We start from the raw sequence: 14,525 nt of genomic DNA on the forward strand, positions 1-14,525 counted from the left end.
CTCGGAATGCCCCGCGGCTGCGCAAGGCCCGCCCCCTCCCAGAGGCCTCAGCGGCGCCGCCGGGTCCTCGCCCCAACGAGGCAGCGGATCCGCCCGGAGTCCCTCCCGCCGCAGCGCCGAGTGGAGAGCCCCAGTGCGCGGGCCGCCTTTGGGCAGATCCCACCTGCGCGCCGCTGGCTGCGCGGGCGGTTCCATTGGTTGGTGACGGAGCTGCGCTGTCACTTGACCTGGAAACGCCCACTCGGGCGGGTTCCCTGGCTACTGTCAAGCCAGTGCCCGGGAAAGGTCTGGGCATGTTCCTTTCTCCCTGGCACGGAGCCTCCGCCCGTTCAATGGCGCGTCTTCGCTTTGCCACCTTGGATGCTCTGTCCCCCTCTGCACCTCGCACCAGCTTTCCCAGCGGAGAGAACAAGCGCGAACTCGCTTTTCAAAGATGCTGGCGCTTGTCTCATCAATGTATTTCTCTTTTCTATTTACTTAATTTTTAATTAACCTTTGTATTGGGAAATGTAACACAGTTATATTTTAAAGTGTAAAATAAAGGTAGGTGTAATAATTACTGAGCAGACATGTTATCATTAGAGCAAAAAATGAACGTTTCAGGCCCTTCTCAAATGCACTCCTATGCCTCCTTCTTGAGAAACCACGAGCCTGACTGTTATGACATCACTTCTTTGCTTTGCATGTGCCCTGACCAGGAATTGAACTGTGACCTCTTGGTTCTTAGGTTGAGCTCAACCATTGGGCCACACCGGCCAGCCATAAGGTCTTTATGGCTGAAGCAAAGTATGCTTTCTTGGGTATGCTTCAGAAAACATTGAGGAATTTTTAAAAAATAATGTGGTTTGATTAGCTATGTGCTTTATAATGATCACTCTAGCAGCAGTGGGGAGGATAGAGAGATGAGTCCAGACTAGATGTAGAGAAACCAATTGGAAATCTAAGAAGTTAGGAAGTACTACAAGTCTAATTAAAGTACTGACAGTGGGAATGGAGTAGATAGAGACTTAAATCCTACATACAATATATAGGACCTGATGGCATTGGGAGAAGTAATGAATGAAAAGAAGAGGAAAAAGTTTAAATGGGAGTATTAAATAGGCAGTGGTACCACTTCCTGGGTTAAGGAATACAGATTTTATTGAAAAAAAATGTGAGGTGACTATGGGATACCCAAGTGAAGATATCCAGTGGGATGTTGAATATGATGTTCTGGAGCTCAGGGGGTATTTCTAAAACATAGATGTCAGAAGTGTGGGGTGTTAACAAAATCAAAATGTGTGACTTGAGAAGAGAATATGTCTAAGGACACAGCTCTGAGGAAGAATAATCCCATGATCAGTGGAGGGAGACGTTCCTGTGAGATAAACAGAATGAATGACAAAAGGCAAAGGCACTAATAAAAGGCAAAGGCAATGGGTAGGCTCTGAAGTATAACTTATGAAGACTTCCTGGGCAGCAGATCTAAGTAAACCTTTTAGAAAGGCAAAGAGCAGCTCTGCTACATTCAGTCATTAATAGTAGGTGTTTAGAAAGCTAGGCTAACAAACTTAGAGGGAAAAAATTTTCAAACTCAGGTTTGACTCAAGTAAAAGGACATGAGTAATTAAAGAAGATTCTCCATTTCTTCATCTATAAAGTGAAGTTTCAATTAGGTGAATTCCTAGATCCTTCCCAGTTCTAAATTTCTGATCTGGCGAATTGGCATCTCTTAATACCCACCAGAGAATCTTCAAGAATGGATAAGATTTGGAATTCTATGAATAACTCTTTTCTTTCCCACCCGTCCAGTTCCTCCCTCCCACCACCACACCATCATGGTTCTCATAGAAGCTGAGATTTCAGCCTACAATTGACTCTAGAGGTGGGCACAGACCTAGCTGGGCCAATAAGAAACCTTCCTCAAGATTTTGAGATAGAAATGAGAAAGAGAAGGCAGCTTTATTCTGGGTGATAGAACCTGAATATATGTAAAATCTGGAGTTGCTGGTAGCCATGATTTGCAATGAGGTGTTTTTTTGTTTCCCACTGTCAAACAAACAAAACAAAACAAAAAGCCAGAATGAAGACCCAAGAAGGTGAAAAATGGAGAGAAAGCTGCCTGGGTTTTCCAAAGTACTCATCCCAGTCCACTATTAGAATGTATTGCAGCCCCTGGATTATATGAGCTAGTTGCAGGCTGATCCCTGGCCATCCCCTACCCCAGGGGCATGTGGGAGGCAACCAATCAATGTGTTTCTCTCACTGCGATGTTTCTCTCTCTCTCTCCCTCTTCCTTCCATTCTCTCCAGAAATCAATGGAAAAAATATCCTTGGGTGAGGATTAACAAAAAATTAAAAATTAAATTTTAATTTAAAATATGAGGGTGGTGACATTTTAAATAGTAGTTCCCATATACTGGTCTGTAAATCACTGAATGCCCATGAATAATAATTTATTAATCCACCATGAAGTCAGAAAAATAATGTGTTTAATTTTCCACATTGTTGAATTTAATTGGAAGGACCATCCTTTATTTTTAAGTGCTTTGTATGGAAGTGTAGATAGTAGTTATCAATGTAGTGTTTATTTAAACAATGGGCAAAATTAGAAGTTGGCATCATTATATCAATAACTCACATTTCGAGTTCTGAAAATTAAAAGCATAGAATCACTGATTTAAACTTGGCTTTTGTTCTCATGTTGGATAATCTGTTTTATAATCTATTTTTACACGTTATTTCTGAAGGCATTCCTCCTGTGTATTTCATGGTGCCGAGTAAGTGATGAATTATAGCTGAAGGCTTTTCCACATTCATTACATTCATAAGGTTTTTCTCCAGTGTGATGTCTCTGATGTTTCTTAAAGGATGAGTCATGCCTATAGGCTTTTCCACACCGTGTGCATTCATATGCTTTCACTCCTGTATGAACAATTTTATGGTTGCTAAGGTGGATCCTCTGTCTAAAGGCTTTCCCACATTCTTTACATTTGTAGGGTCTCTCCCCAGTATGGATTCTCTGGTGATGTGTTAGGTACGCTCGATGACTAAAGGTTTTACAACATGCAGTGCACGCATAGGGCTTTTCCCCAGTATGAATTCTTATATGTTCACTTAAGTGTCTAATTTGTCGAAAGGTTTTCCCACATTCATTGCATGTAAAGGGTTTCTCTCCAGAATGAGTTCTCAAATGTTGGATCAAGCTAATGTTCTGGCTGAAAGCTTTCTGACATTTATCACATACATAAGGTTTCTCTCCAGTGTGAGTTCTGTGATGCTGATTAAGAGAGGAGCGGTGTCTGAAGGTTTTGCCACATTCTTCACATTCAAAAGGTTTCTCACCAGTATGGATTCTCTGGTGGGTATTAAGAGACGCGCTTTGACTAAAGGCCCTTCCACATTCCTTACATCTGAAAGGTTTCTCACCAGTATGAATTCTCATGTGTTCAGTAAGATGAATGGTTTGCTTGAAGATTTTTTCACATATATTACATTCATAGGTTTTTGTTCTTATGTAACTTGTTGGATGATTAATCAGATTTAATTTGTATTTGTTCCTCTTTCTAAGTGTGTCATATTTACAGTACCTCTGTTCTATAATAACATTTGAACTCACAATATTTTCCCCAAATTTGTTAGTTTCTTGGCCTCTCTTCTTGTGGAGCAAGATGGCTTGTCTTATATCTCTTCCATTGGTGACCTGATGCCTTTCTAACTCATCATATTTGGAGACTTTTCTCAGTGTGGAATCAATTACATCATCCCTCATGAACCTTTCAATTATAATGCCTTGATATAACTGTTCCTTTGCAGTTGACATACTGGTTTCTGTTTTACTCTTTAAGTCTGAAAGAAATGGAAAAAATACAAATAACTCAAATACTTTATGCTCTGAAAACTCAATTACTATAGAGATTTAGATAACAATACATGTAAAGTACATGAGATTTTCATTATATTTAAATATGGTTATGTATCCTGAAGAGGTAATGGGAAATTAAATTAAGAAACAGTAAAAGTATGATTTTATAAAAAGAGTAAAATTTGAGCATTTTAGTCCTGCTCTTTCTAATAATACTAAATAATGAAATTTTTGAGCTGTCTTTACAACATGTCTTTTTAATTGACAACTACTTTTAGAAAACCTTCTCAGAAAAATAAAAAAAAAACATGTTCCTTCCTCACTCCAGCAGCAGCCAGAGACACTAGTTCAAAAAATAATGTTGGTACTAAGAAAATTCACAAGAACACTGAGGTGTCTTTTATTAAAACTTCCACATTGTTCTATTTCCTATGCTTATTCATTTGTCCCTGGAAGTGTTATTTTTGCAAAGAAGACTTGTAAGAAACCCAGACTATATTGCTGCTATTACAATGTTCTATGAAAATATCCTTTAACCTTTAAAATTTTGACTGGTTTTCTCAGCCCATGGACTGAAGGGTCATGGGTTCGATTCTGGTCAAGGGCACATAACTCGGTTGCAGGCTCATTCCTGGCCCCAGTCGAGGCCTGCAGGAGACAACCAGTAACCAGTCGATGTGTCTCTCTCACAACAATGTTTCTCTCTCTCTCTCTCTCTCTCTCTCTCTCTCTCTCTCTCTCTCTCTCTCTCTCTCTCTCACTCTCTCTCCCCTCCCCCCCTTCTCTTCCCTTCCACTCTCTCTAAAAATCAATGGAAAATATATCCTCAGGTGAGGATTAACAACAAAAAATAAAGTAAAAGTAATAAAATTCTGACTGGTTTTCTTACTTGATAATTTGTTGTACCCATTACTAATATTTCAACTGACAGCTTTGTATTCCTAAAAGGTATAACTTCTTATAAAAATCATTAGTATTTCCAAATTCTAAATGGAGGCAAGAATAGAGTCTACATTCTGTAGGCCCCAGATTCTGGTCTTGCATAGTGGGGGAGGAAGAGAAGACAGGGAAAGACAGAGAAGCCATCTATGTCCCCCTCCCCAATTCAGTATCCAGGACTGAAGCAGCCCAAGCTAGGGGAGAAGAAAAGATTTCACTTTGAATGAAGTTTCACTGAACTAAACATTTTACTAAAATTAGACTGTTGTTATTATTTAAAGGGACTAGACCATTTATGGGATCTCTTTGAGATTTTACCCAGAGGTAGGGAAAGAACACCATTGCAGCTTTTATTATTCTTTTCATTATTATAAGTTGAAAAAGAAAACTCAAGAGAATGTACAAACAAATTATTGGAATTAATAACAGAATGAAACAAGGTGGTTGGCTATAAGATCAATATACAAAACCAACTATATTATTATACCAGGAACAAACAGAAAACATAATTTTTAAAAATATACTATTTACATGTGAAAAGGTTACCACCTGCCTTGCCTCACCTGCACTGGGATGTCCTGGGCCTTCTTTCTCTGTTATCCATGGCTCTTCTCCTTTCTCCAACTGGGAAATCACCCTAGGTTTGGAAAATTCATATCCTGCTTATGCAGTAAAAAAAAAAAAAAAAAAAAAGAGTATGAATGCTTATGTTGAGATCTAAGAACCATCCCCAGAATTAGTCCCAGTCCTAGGATTTCTGAAAATGGAAAGGGGCACCTCAGCATGTTTTTCTATTTTAGCTCTACAAAGTAAAAGGTAAAAGAAGGAGAACCAGATATGCCCCTGGCTGGATTTTCAAAGAAATAAGACATCTCTAACACAGAATCCAAGGCCAAGATCCAGGGAACCCATGACATTTAACAATTTAGAAACAATGGCTCTCCTGCAATGAGCAGGTTTCTGGATAAACAGCCCGACCTTACCCACTGAGACCAGGTTCCCGTAGTTCTCCAGCATCACCTCTCGGTACAGATTCCGGTGAGCAGGGGTCAGTTGCCCCCACTCCTCCTGGGTGAAGTTCACAGTTATGTCCTTAAAGGTCAACCGTTCCTAGAATATAAAATACATTGCTTTTGCCCAGCTGGCATGGCTTGGTGGTTGAGCATCGACCTATGAACCAGGCAGTCACGGTTCCATTCCCAGTCAGGGCATATGCCCTGGTTGTGGGCTCAGTCCCCAGTGTGGGGTGTGCAGGAGGTAGCCAATAAATGATTCTCATCATTGATGTTTCTCTCTCTCTCCCTCTCCCTTCCTCTCTGAAATCAATAAAAATATGTTTAAAAAATAAAATAAAAATATATTATTTTAAAAAAGAGTTCCAGAATTGGTAAATATGTATCTACATATGAAAGGCTCATTTTCTTTTCCTTTTCTTAACTTTCCTAATTTTTTATGACACAATTTACTATTAAAAACTAAAATAAGAACAATGTATTGTGGGATCTATAACATGTAAAGTGAAATGTATTGTGATAATACACAAAGAATGGGAGAGAATTAATGGAAATATAAGACTTCCATATTATATGTGAAACTGTATAATATTAATTCAAAGCAGCTGTGATATGTTTAAAATTTCATATTGGAGTGGCTAAGCAACCACTAAAAACAAACCAAAGAAGAATAGCTAAAAAGTCATTAGGGACACAAAATGGAATACACAAGAAAACTATTTAATCCAAAAGATAGCAGAAAAGAAGGAACAAAGACTAGATGGGACAAACAGCAAACAAAGAATAAGAATATGCACTTAAATCTACCATATCAATGATTATGTTTACTGTAAATGGACTAACCAAGCAAGATCCAGCTATATTTAAGAAGATCATACTTTAAATATAAAGACAAAGAGAGGTTGTCGGTTTGGCTCAATGGATAGAGCATTGATCTGTGGCCCGAGAGATCCCAGGTTCGCTTCCAGTCAAGGACACATACCTTGGTTGCAGGCTCCTGCACAGGCCCTGGTCAGAGCATGCAGAAGGCAACCAATCAATGTGTTTCTCTCACATTGATATTTCTCTCTGTCTTTTCTTCTCTCTTCCACTCTCTCTAAAAATCAATGGAAAAATATCCTGGGTGAGGATTAAAGAAAAAAAGACAAAGAGCTCCACATTCCCCTGGTGCACTGCCATGTGAGGACACAGCAAGAAGGTGGTCCCCTGCAAGCCAGGAAGAGAGTTCTCACCAGGAATTGAATCTGCCAGCACCTTCATCTTGGACTTTACAGCCTCCAGAATGTGAGAAATAAATGTCTGTTGTTTTAAGCCACCAGTCTGTAGTATTTTGTTATGGCAGCCCAAGCTAACAAATCAGTTGGGCCACAGGTAACACAATGTATGCATTTGTTAAAATTCATCAAATAATACACTTAATTTTTGTGCATTTTTATATTAAATTTTATCTTGAGAAATACTGAACTCCATTAGTAGGTTTGCCTGTTACACTGGTATGGGTTATCAACTCTGAAACTATTTTTCTTATATTCCAAGCTTGAGCAAATGAGTTAAAAATGGGAGCCTGATTTCTCATTGTTGAAGGAGAACATATATACAATAATCCACCCGCCCCCCGCCGCCCATCCATGGGGAATATGTTCCAAGACACCCAGTGGATGCCGGAAACCATGGATAGAACCAAACCCTATATATAATGTTTTTTTCCAATTCACTTAAAAGAAAGCACTTATCTGAAATGCCAGCATCACTAATCTTTCACTTTGGGGTCATTATTAAGCAAAATAAGGGTTACTTGAACACAAGCACTGCAATACCATGACAACTGATCTGATAACCAATTGCTACTAAGTAGTTAATGGGTGGGGAGTATACCGTATACAGGCTGAATATGCTGGACAAAGGGATGGTTTACATCCTGGGCAGGATGGAGCAGAATGATGTGAGATTTCATCACACCACTCAGAAAAAAATAAATAAAAAGACAAAGAGAGGTTAAAACTAAAAGAATGGAAAAGGTTATACTACGCAAACAATAACTAAAAGAACACTGGAGGATCTACATTAAATCCAACAAAGTGGACTTCAGAAAAAGAAATATTACTAGGGAAGAGATTGGACAATAATCGTGCACCTATGGATGAGGACAGTGGGCGGGGAATGAGGGCGGAGGGTGGGGTGGGAACTGGGTGGGGAAAAAAGAGTAACTAATGTCATAATCTGAACAATAAAGATTTAATTAAAAACATAAAAAGTAAAAAAAAAAGAAATATTACTATGCATAAAGAGACATTTCATAATTATAAGGATCAGTTCATTAAGCAGACAACAATCCCACATGTTTATGCAACTGACCACAGAATTCAAAATAAAGCAGAAATGACAGAACTAAAGGGAGATAGAGACAAAATCAAGATAGAGATTTTAACATTCTTCCCTCAATAACTGACACAATTAGACAAAATTTCATCAAAGATATCTCTGAACAACCTATCAACCAACTTAATCTAATTAACATTTATAGAACATTACTGAATAGATTATTTTTATTTATTTTTTTAGATTATTTTTAAAATTACATTTATATTTCAAGATGACTTTAACATGATCATTAAATCTATTTTGAGAAGATTTACTTGCAGTTATCTATATACATAAAAGGCTAAATGACCAACTGTATGTCCATCCCTCTGACCCACCAACTGGACTCACGCATGCACAACACATATAAAGCTCTTGCCGGTGTCAAGTGCATGCGTGTGTTTCGATCTGTCATTGTTGACTGTGAATTTGATTGACACTATTATAGAGAAAGGACAAATAGCAATATTAAAATATTTCTTGTAATTAACTTCCTTTCAATGTGCACGAATCCGTGCACCGAGCCACTAGTAAGAAATAAACAGAGATCCCATGTACTAACTACTGGGAGCAAAGCAGAGTAAGGGGCATGAGGGAACTTTCTGAGATGGTGGAAATGTTCTAGATCTTGATTGCAGTAGATGGTGTATACATATGTCAAAAAGAGCTATGCACTTTCTTAAGTGTTTTATCCTATGTATAAATTATACCTCTTTTTTTTAATCCTCACTGAGTATATTTTTTCCATTGACTTTTAGAGAGTGAAAGGGAGGGAAGAAAGAGAGAGAGAGAGAGAGAGAGAGAGAGAGAGAGAGAGAGAAACATTGATGTGAGACACATTGACTGGTTGCCTTCCACATAGGACTGGGGATCGAACCTGTGACCGAAGTACATGCCCTTGACCATGAATCAAACCTGTGACCTTTCAGTCTGAGAGCCAATGCTCTAACCACTGAGCAACTGGCCAGGATAATATACCTCTTTTTAAAAAATTTTAATCTTTTCCCAGTGCTAAGTTTAAATCTTATCAGTTTCAATAAGTGTCAGGAAGTGAGGAATTCTAAAAAGTAGAATGCAGAGATAACCCCTTAAATAATTAGACTATTATTACTTTCATATTTCTCTAACTCTGGAATGCATTTCACTCCTAGAAAGTATGAGCATCTGAATTAGCTGAGGAAACTGGGATTTTAAACAGCTAAAAAATATTGCCACAGATCACCAAGCAAGTAAATTCAAGAGCTAAGTTCAAATCTTGTACCATCTAATTTTAGAACCCAAGTTCTGTTCACTTAAAACTCTTCTGTCCTCGAATAACATCTCCTCTTTAATGATCTTCCTTTTCTGTTTATTCAAAAATTTTCTTTCTGTCTCACCTATCCTTCCACCAGGTGGTGAGGACACCCATTCTGACACCTGTTGTATCTGCCCAGGCTAACGTGTGCACCTATGGCCAGACCATTTCTTCTCTTCTTGATTCTTTGGCTGCAGTTTGATCTCTGCTCCCAATACTCTAAGGGTCACCTCATTAAGTTCACAAGTGATATGTGTACACCATTAAGAATGTCATCCTGGTCTGTGTGGCTCAGTGGTTGAGCACAGACTTATGAACCAGAAGATCAGTTCAATTCCCAGTTAGGGTACATGCCCAGGTTATGGGCTCAATCCCCAGTGTGGGGTGTGCTGGAGGCAGCCATTCAATTATTCTCTTTCATCATTGATGTTTCTATCTCTTTCTTTCTCCTTTCCTCTCTGCAATCAATAAAAAAATATATTTTTAAAAAATATATAAAAATAATAATAAAAGAATGTCAGAACTTCTCATTTACAAAGTTTGTTTTTCAGTTATAAATACTAAAAAATAAATTAAAAAATGAGACTTATCTTAGGTCCCAATGGTATCTGTTGGTTTTTAGAGGCTAAAATTCTATCACTCATTTTGCATTCTTTACAGAAATTAGCAACACAATGTTAGAGTTACATGGAGGAAAGTATAACTTCTATGAGCAGATAAATTGCTACTACCGTTGCCATTTTCTGTACAAGAGCAATATTCTCTAAGCTCCCTAGGTTAAATTCGTTAGCCTCAACAACCTCCCACTCCAAGAAAAGGGGCGTTATGCCCTTAAAAACCAAGAAGCATGTCAAAAAAATGAGAGGAAATTCCAACCCACCTGGAATTCTGCTGTCTGGGCCCCAGAAGTCCCTTCATCCTTTAAACTTTCTCCCTGGGTCCCATCAGCATCCTGAGATAGCAGAGCTGAGGAAGGAAAAGAGCCATAAGGTTTGCACTTCCCAAACGCCCCCAAAACTGCCTGCAGACCTGCTGAATATGGCTCCTCTCTCAATATATTCACAAAGAGGGACATCTGGAGCGACGCAAGCAGACTGGAGGCCGCTTAATGAGGAGGGTCTGCAGTGTGTTCTTTTGGGCATTAGTATTTCCCAATGGTCAATGCTGGTCCAAAAGCACAGATCTACCGAGCCACTCCTTTGTTCACTTCCCAGGGCTTCCAGGCACTCTACGGTCCACCTGAAGCATATCTTTCCAGCTCTAGTTTCCTCTAATCACCATCCTCTATCTGTTGGACTCGAACACCAATCTCAGACTACAATGGTCCCCATTCTCTGACTCTTCGACAAAAAAACTTAGACATCTTTCAAGGCCCAATTCAATGCTATCTGCTTTGTGAAAATTTCTCAGATGAGCACAACTGGAAAAATGTTTCCTATCTCTTGTCTTTCAAAAGAACTTTATCATAGCATTTTCCTAGGTTAACCTTCTATTATGGGTATGTGGTCTGGGTATGTGTCTGTCTCCATCAATTAATAATTAGCACCCTAGCTGGTTTGGCTCAGTGGATAAATCGAACCTGAAGGGTCCCAGGTTTGATGCCGGTCAAGGGGACATGCCCGGGTTGTGAGCTCAATCCCCAGTAGGGGACGTGCAGGAGGCAGCTGATCAACAATTCTCTCTCTCCCTCTCTGAAATCAATAAAAATATATTTTGCCTTAGCTGGTTTGGCTCAGTGGATAGAACGTTGGCCTGTGGACTGATGGGTCCCAGGTTCTATTCCAGTCAAGGGCACAGGCCCGGGTTGCAGGCTCGATCCCCAGTAGGGGGCGTGCAGGAGGCAGATCAATGATTCTCTCTTATTATTGATATCTCTCTCTCTCTCTCTCTCTTCCTTCCTCTCTGAAATCAATAAAATATATATTAAAAATATTTAGCATAGAGATTATTATTCATTTTTCCATCTGTCAAGATGCTTAGCAAAGTTCCCGCCTGACACAGCTAGAATACAATAAATATTGACTGAATCAACAGCGTTAAAGGTATGAATTAAGAGACTACACGAAACACACAAATTCCTCTACCCATCTATCTATCCTGACCAGACCACTAAATAATGTGTAGTTTTGGACATATTTCCCACTGAACCTATATTTCAAGGTAAAATTAGAGTAATCAAGCATGTCAAGAACGGATATTGATTTGAGGCTAAAATGACTGAAACTTGTGAAGAAAAAGCATGGGGTGGGAGGGCTTAAGGGTGCAAAAAGCTTTGACTTTGCTATCTATAAGTCACATTTACACACTCAGGAGTCGCAGGTGGGGACCATCCTGTGTTCTGTTTTCCTGTCCTGTGTAGTACTGAGGACAGGAGATGGAAGCAGCATGGGGCAGGGTAAATGAGAAGTTCTGACATTCTTTTATTATTATTTTTATATATTTTTAAAAAATATATTTTTTTATTGATTGCCCATGTCAACAAGAAGCCTGTGCTGAGAGCACAATAGTAAGTACTGCCTCCTCACGAGGCAGCCGGTTGAGTACGGTTGAGTGCATGCCTCTATTCTTCTAGAGGAGCAACAAGGCAGGAGAGGAGGGATCCAGAAGCAACAATCACACAGCCAGAACTCCAGAACTCTCACAGCTATCCCCTTCCCAAAAGCCACAAGCATGAACCTCAGAGACCTGCTTTCCCCTCAACTTTCTCCCCGAGACCAGAACAATGAAGTGCACCTATCTTTTGACACACAAATGAGATCTCCTAGTTCCCCATCCATTGCCCCCTTCATTAGTCTATTCTCACCTTCTCCTTCAAACATCTTAGTCACATCCTCCCATAGGGGCACCCCCTCCTTGGCCTTCTTTGGATGGTGCAACTTCACCCAGGGGCTGGCCTCCGCGGGCAGGGTGATCAAGAGCTGCTGCAGCATAACGATGTCCACCTGCTCGGGCTTGTCCACTTGCGGTGAGGAAACGGCCAGAACCTCTGCTGAGAGGCTTCACAGGTGTGTGGTCCTCCTCTGATCACAGTCCCCTGCTCTCAGGGCTTTGGCATGTTCCTGCAGCACCAGAACCTGGGGGCTCCTGTGACTTGGACAGCTCTGAAACACTGACTCCTCTCTTAAATTAAGTACGGCCTCCCTGGGAGGCAGCCGGTTGAGTAGGCAGGAGAGGAGGGGCCCAGGAGCACCCTCGTACAGCCAGAAATCCAGAACTTGCAGAAATATCTTTAGAACTGCAAAAGATCCAAAAACAAAGATTTGGCATCAATGTGGGAATAAGTATAATCAATGCTCTTGGAGGTGGCTCTGTCTCCCGGTTCCATACACAAACACAAACAGCCGAAGATACACAGACACGCACCAATCCTGCCTTGATTTCCCACCTTAAAAGCCACATGGCATCTTCTGCCTGGGTATAGATTTGAAATCAGACAGCCTGGGTTAGAATCCTGACTCGAAGGCACTTAAAGGCTCTAAGGCACTTCAACTTCAGTTTCTCCATCTATAAAATAATAATCGTACTTCATAGGGTTGTAAAGTTGATTAATTGAGACAATGTTAGGCAAACAATAAACTTTTAGTAAACAGTATTATAAACCTTTTGTTTAATGCTGCAGGAGAGCATTATCTTTTTAAGTTTTTTTTCTTCCATTTTTTTTGAGAGACAGAGAGAGATATCAATTTGTTGTTCTACCGAGGATGGAACCCGCAAACTTGGCATATCGGGATGATGCTCTAACCAAGTGACCTACTGGGCCGGGTCTTCTCAAGTTATTTTTAAAAACAAATAAGAAATCTCAATTCAAAGTTAATTTCTAGTATTTCAACTGATGGAATAATCATATAGCTGCAATTTCACAGGGGCAAATAGTGACAGACACACCCACGTAGATGCCTAGCAGCTAGCAAGTCCTTTTAACCTGTTAAGAGGTATCCTGATTTCAAAAATGTTAAAATTTGGGGAAAGGGGTATGTCTGTAAATGGAGAAAATACAGTACTTCGAGTACAATTGAGGACTACTGCAGAAGTGTTTGTAACAGGCAATTTTGGAAAAACGGAACAAAACTCAAATACATCCTCTGGCTCATCCCGTCCCTGTCATTTGAGCAGGTAGATCGCTCCACCGCGACCAGGCCCAGTGTATCGGACGCCCCCAAATCAGTCCTAGCTCCCTGGAAAGGAAGCCGACCCAACTTTTTGCAGTTTGTGGGGGCAGGGTATGTGGTTAATGGGCACCTCTCTTTTTCAGCTGTGACTGGTGCAGAGAAAGGGGCTGCATCCTACCGACTGGAGCATGTGGGAAATCCTGCTCCTGAATATACAAAAAGTAAATGTCCTGTTACCAAAGTGGAGACATTTATGAAACGGTTAATGGCAGAGAAGCTTCTTCGAGACGATGCCCCCGTTCTCACTACCCCGACCTGCCTCTCTGGACTGACGACAAGCAGGGTGGCCTCCTACTCACCAGATCCGCCTCGGGCGCCGGTAGGACCGGAGACGGGGGCGTGAGAGCGCTCGCTCTCGAGGCTTTCAGCTGCAGAGCGTGTCTGTTTGGAGGAGGACTGGTGCCAGATTTTGTTCTTTCCCAGCCTTCTACAGACAGACCACATTCTCAAGCGAAACAATCATTCTTCAGAACACGCCCGGCGTTCACGGCGGCCTCCGGAGTGGCAGTGGGTCTTCTCCAAATTCCCAAGGAGAAGCGGCCTAGGGCGGGTCTGCTGCTCCCGATCAACCAGCGTGGCCTCTCCCGCCGCACCTCTCGGAGCCGGGCTCTGGGCGCCGCAAAGGGAGAGGCTCCGGGACCCGCACCCCGCACACCTAGGCTAGGGCACATCTCCTAGGAGGCGGCTTCGGTGCCGGGCGGCGGCCAGGTCCTCCCGCGCCCCGCCTCCTGGGCCGCAGCCCGACGTCTCCCGCGCCCCAGCCTCGGACGCGCCCCCGCCGTTGTCCGCGCTACCGATCGCCTCCGCGCAGGCCCCAGTGCAGCCCGGGGTACGGCCACCCAAGGCGGTCACCCCGCAGGCCCGCCACCCAGTCCCGCGCCCGCTAGTCTTCCCGCGGCTCCACC

General features: G+C 41.4%; 1 protein-coding gene across 9 annotated transcripts; it reads right to left on the reverse strand.

The window, feature by feature from the left end:
• Nucleotides 1-1,075: 1,075 nt before the first annotated feature.
• ZFP69 (ZFP69 zinc finger protein) lies at nt 1,076-14,523 on the reverse strand. Of its 9 annotated transcripts, none has more exons than XM_036348766.1 (6): nt 13,920-14,523; nt 10,332-10,417; nt 5,767-5,893; nt 5,347-5,445; nt 3,599-3,828; nt 1,076-1,357 (listed from the first exon to the last, which is right to left on the reverse strand). In XM_036348766.1, the coding sequence occupies exons 1-6, from the start codon at nt 14,062-14,064 to the stop codon at nt 1,247-1,249; spliced, it is 798 nt and encodes a 265-aa protein (XP_036204659.1). In that variant the 5' UTR covers nt 14,065-14,523; the 3' UTR covers nt 1,076-1,246. The 9 variants fall into 9 exon arrangements, with proteins under 9 accessions (XP_036204659.1, XP_036204655.1, XP_036204653.1 ...); XM_036348762.1 differs by lacking the exon at nt 1,076-1,357 and adding an exon at nt 12,255-12,686 and having other exon boundaries at nt 2,455-3,828; nt 5,347-5,442; XM_036348760.1 differs by lacking the exon at nt 1,076-1,357 and adding an exon at nt 12,255-12,686 and having other exon boundaries at nt 2,455-3,828.
• Between the last annotated feature and the right edge of the window lie 2 nt (nt 14,524-14,525).

The sequence above is a fragment of the Myotis myotis genome, unplaced genomic scaffold (assembly GCF_014108235.1).
Source record: "Myotis myotis isolate mMyoMyo1 unplaced genomic scaffold, mMyoMyo1.p scaffold_m19_p_2, whole genome shotgun sequence".
Lineage (NCBI taxonomy): Eukaryota > Metazoa > Chordata > Mammalia > Chiroptera > Vespertilionidae > Myotis > Myotis myotis.

What these genes read in the sequence shown, in the direction of transcription:
- ZFP69 (XM_036348758.1), bottom strand. Translation starts at nt 14,064, where the DNA reads ATGTGGTCTGTCTGTAGAAGGCTGGGAAAGAACAAAATCTGGCACCAG. An exon ending in CCCAGACAGCAGAATTCCAG is followed by an intron (nt 5,894 to 10,331) that starts GTGGGTTGGAAT and finishes TTTATATTCTAG; the next exon opens with GAACGGTTGACCTTTAAGGA. An exon ending in CCCAGGACATCCCAGTGCAG is followed by an intron (nt 3,829 to 5,346) that starts GTGAGGCAAGGC and finishes CATTTCTTTCAG; the next exon opens with ACTTAAAGAGTAAAACAGAA.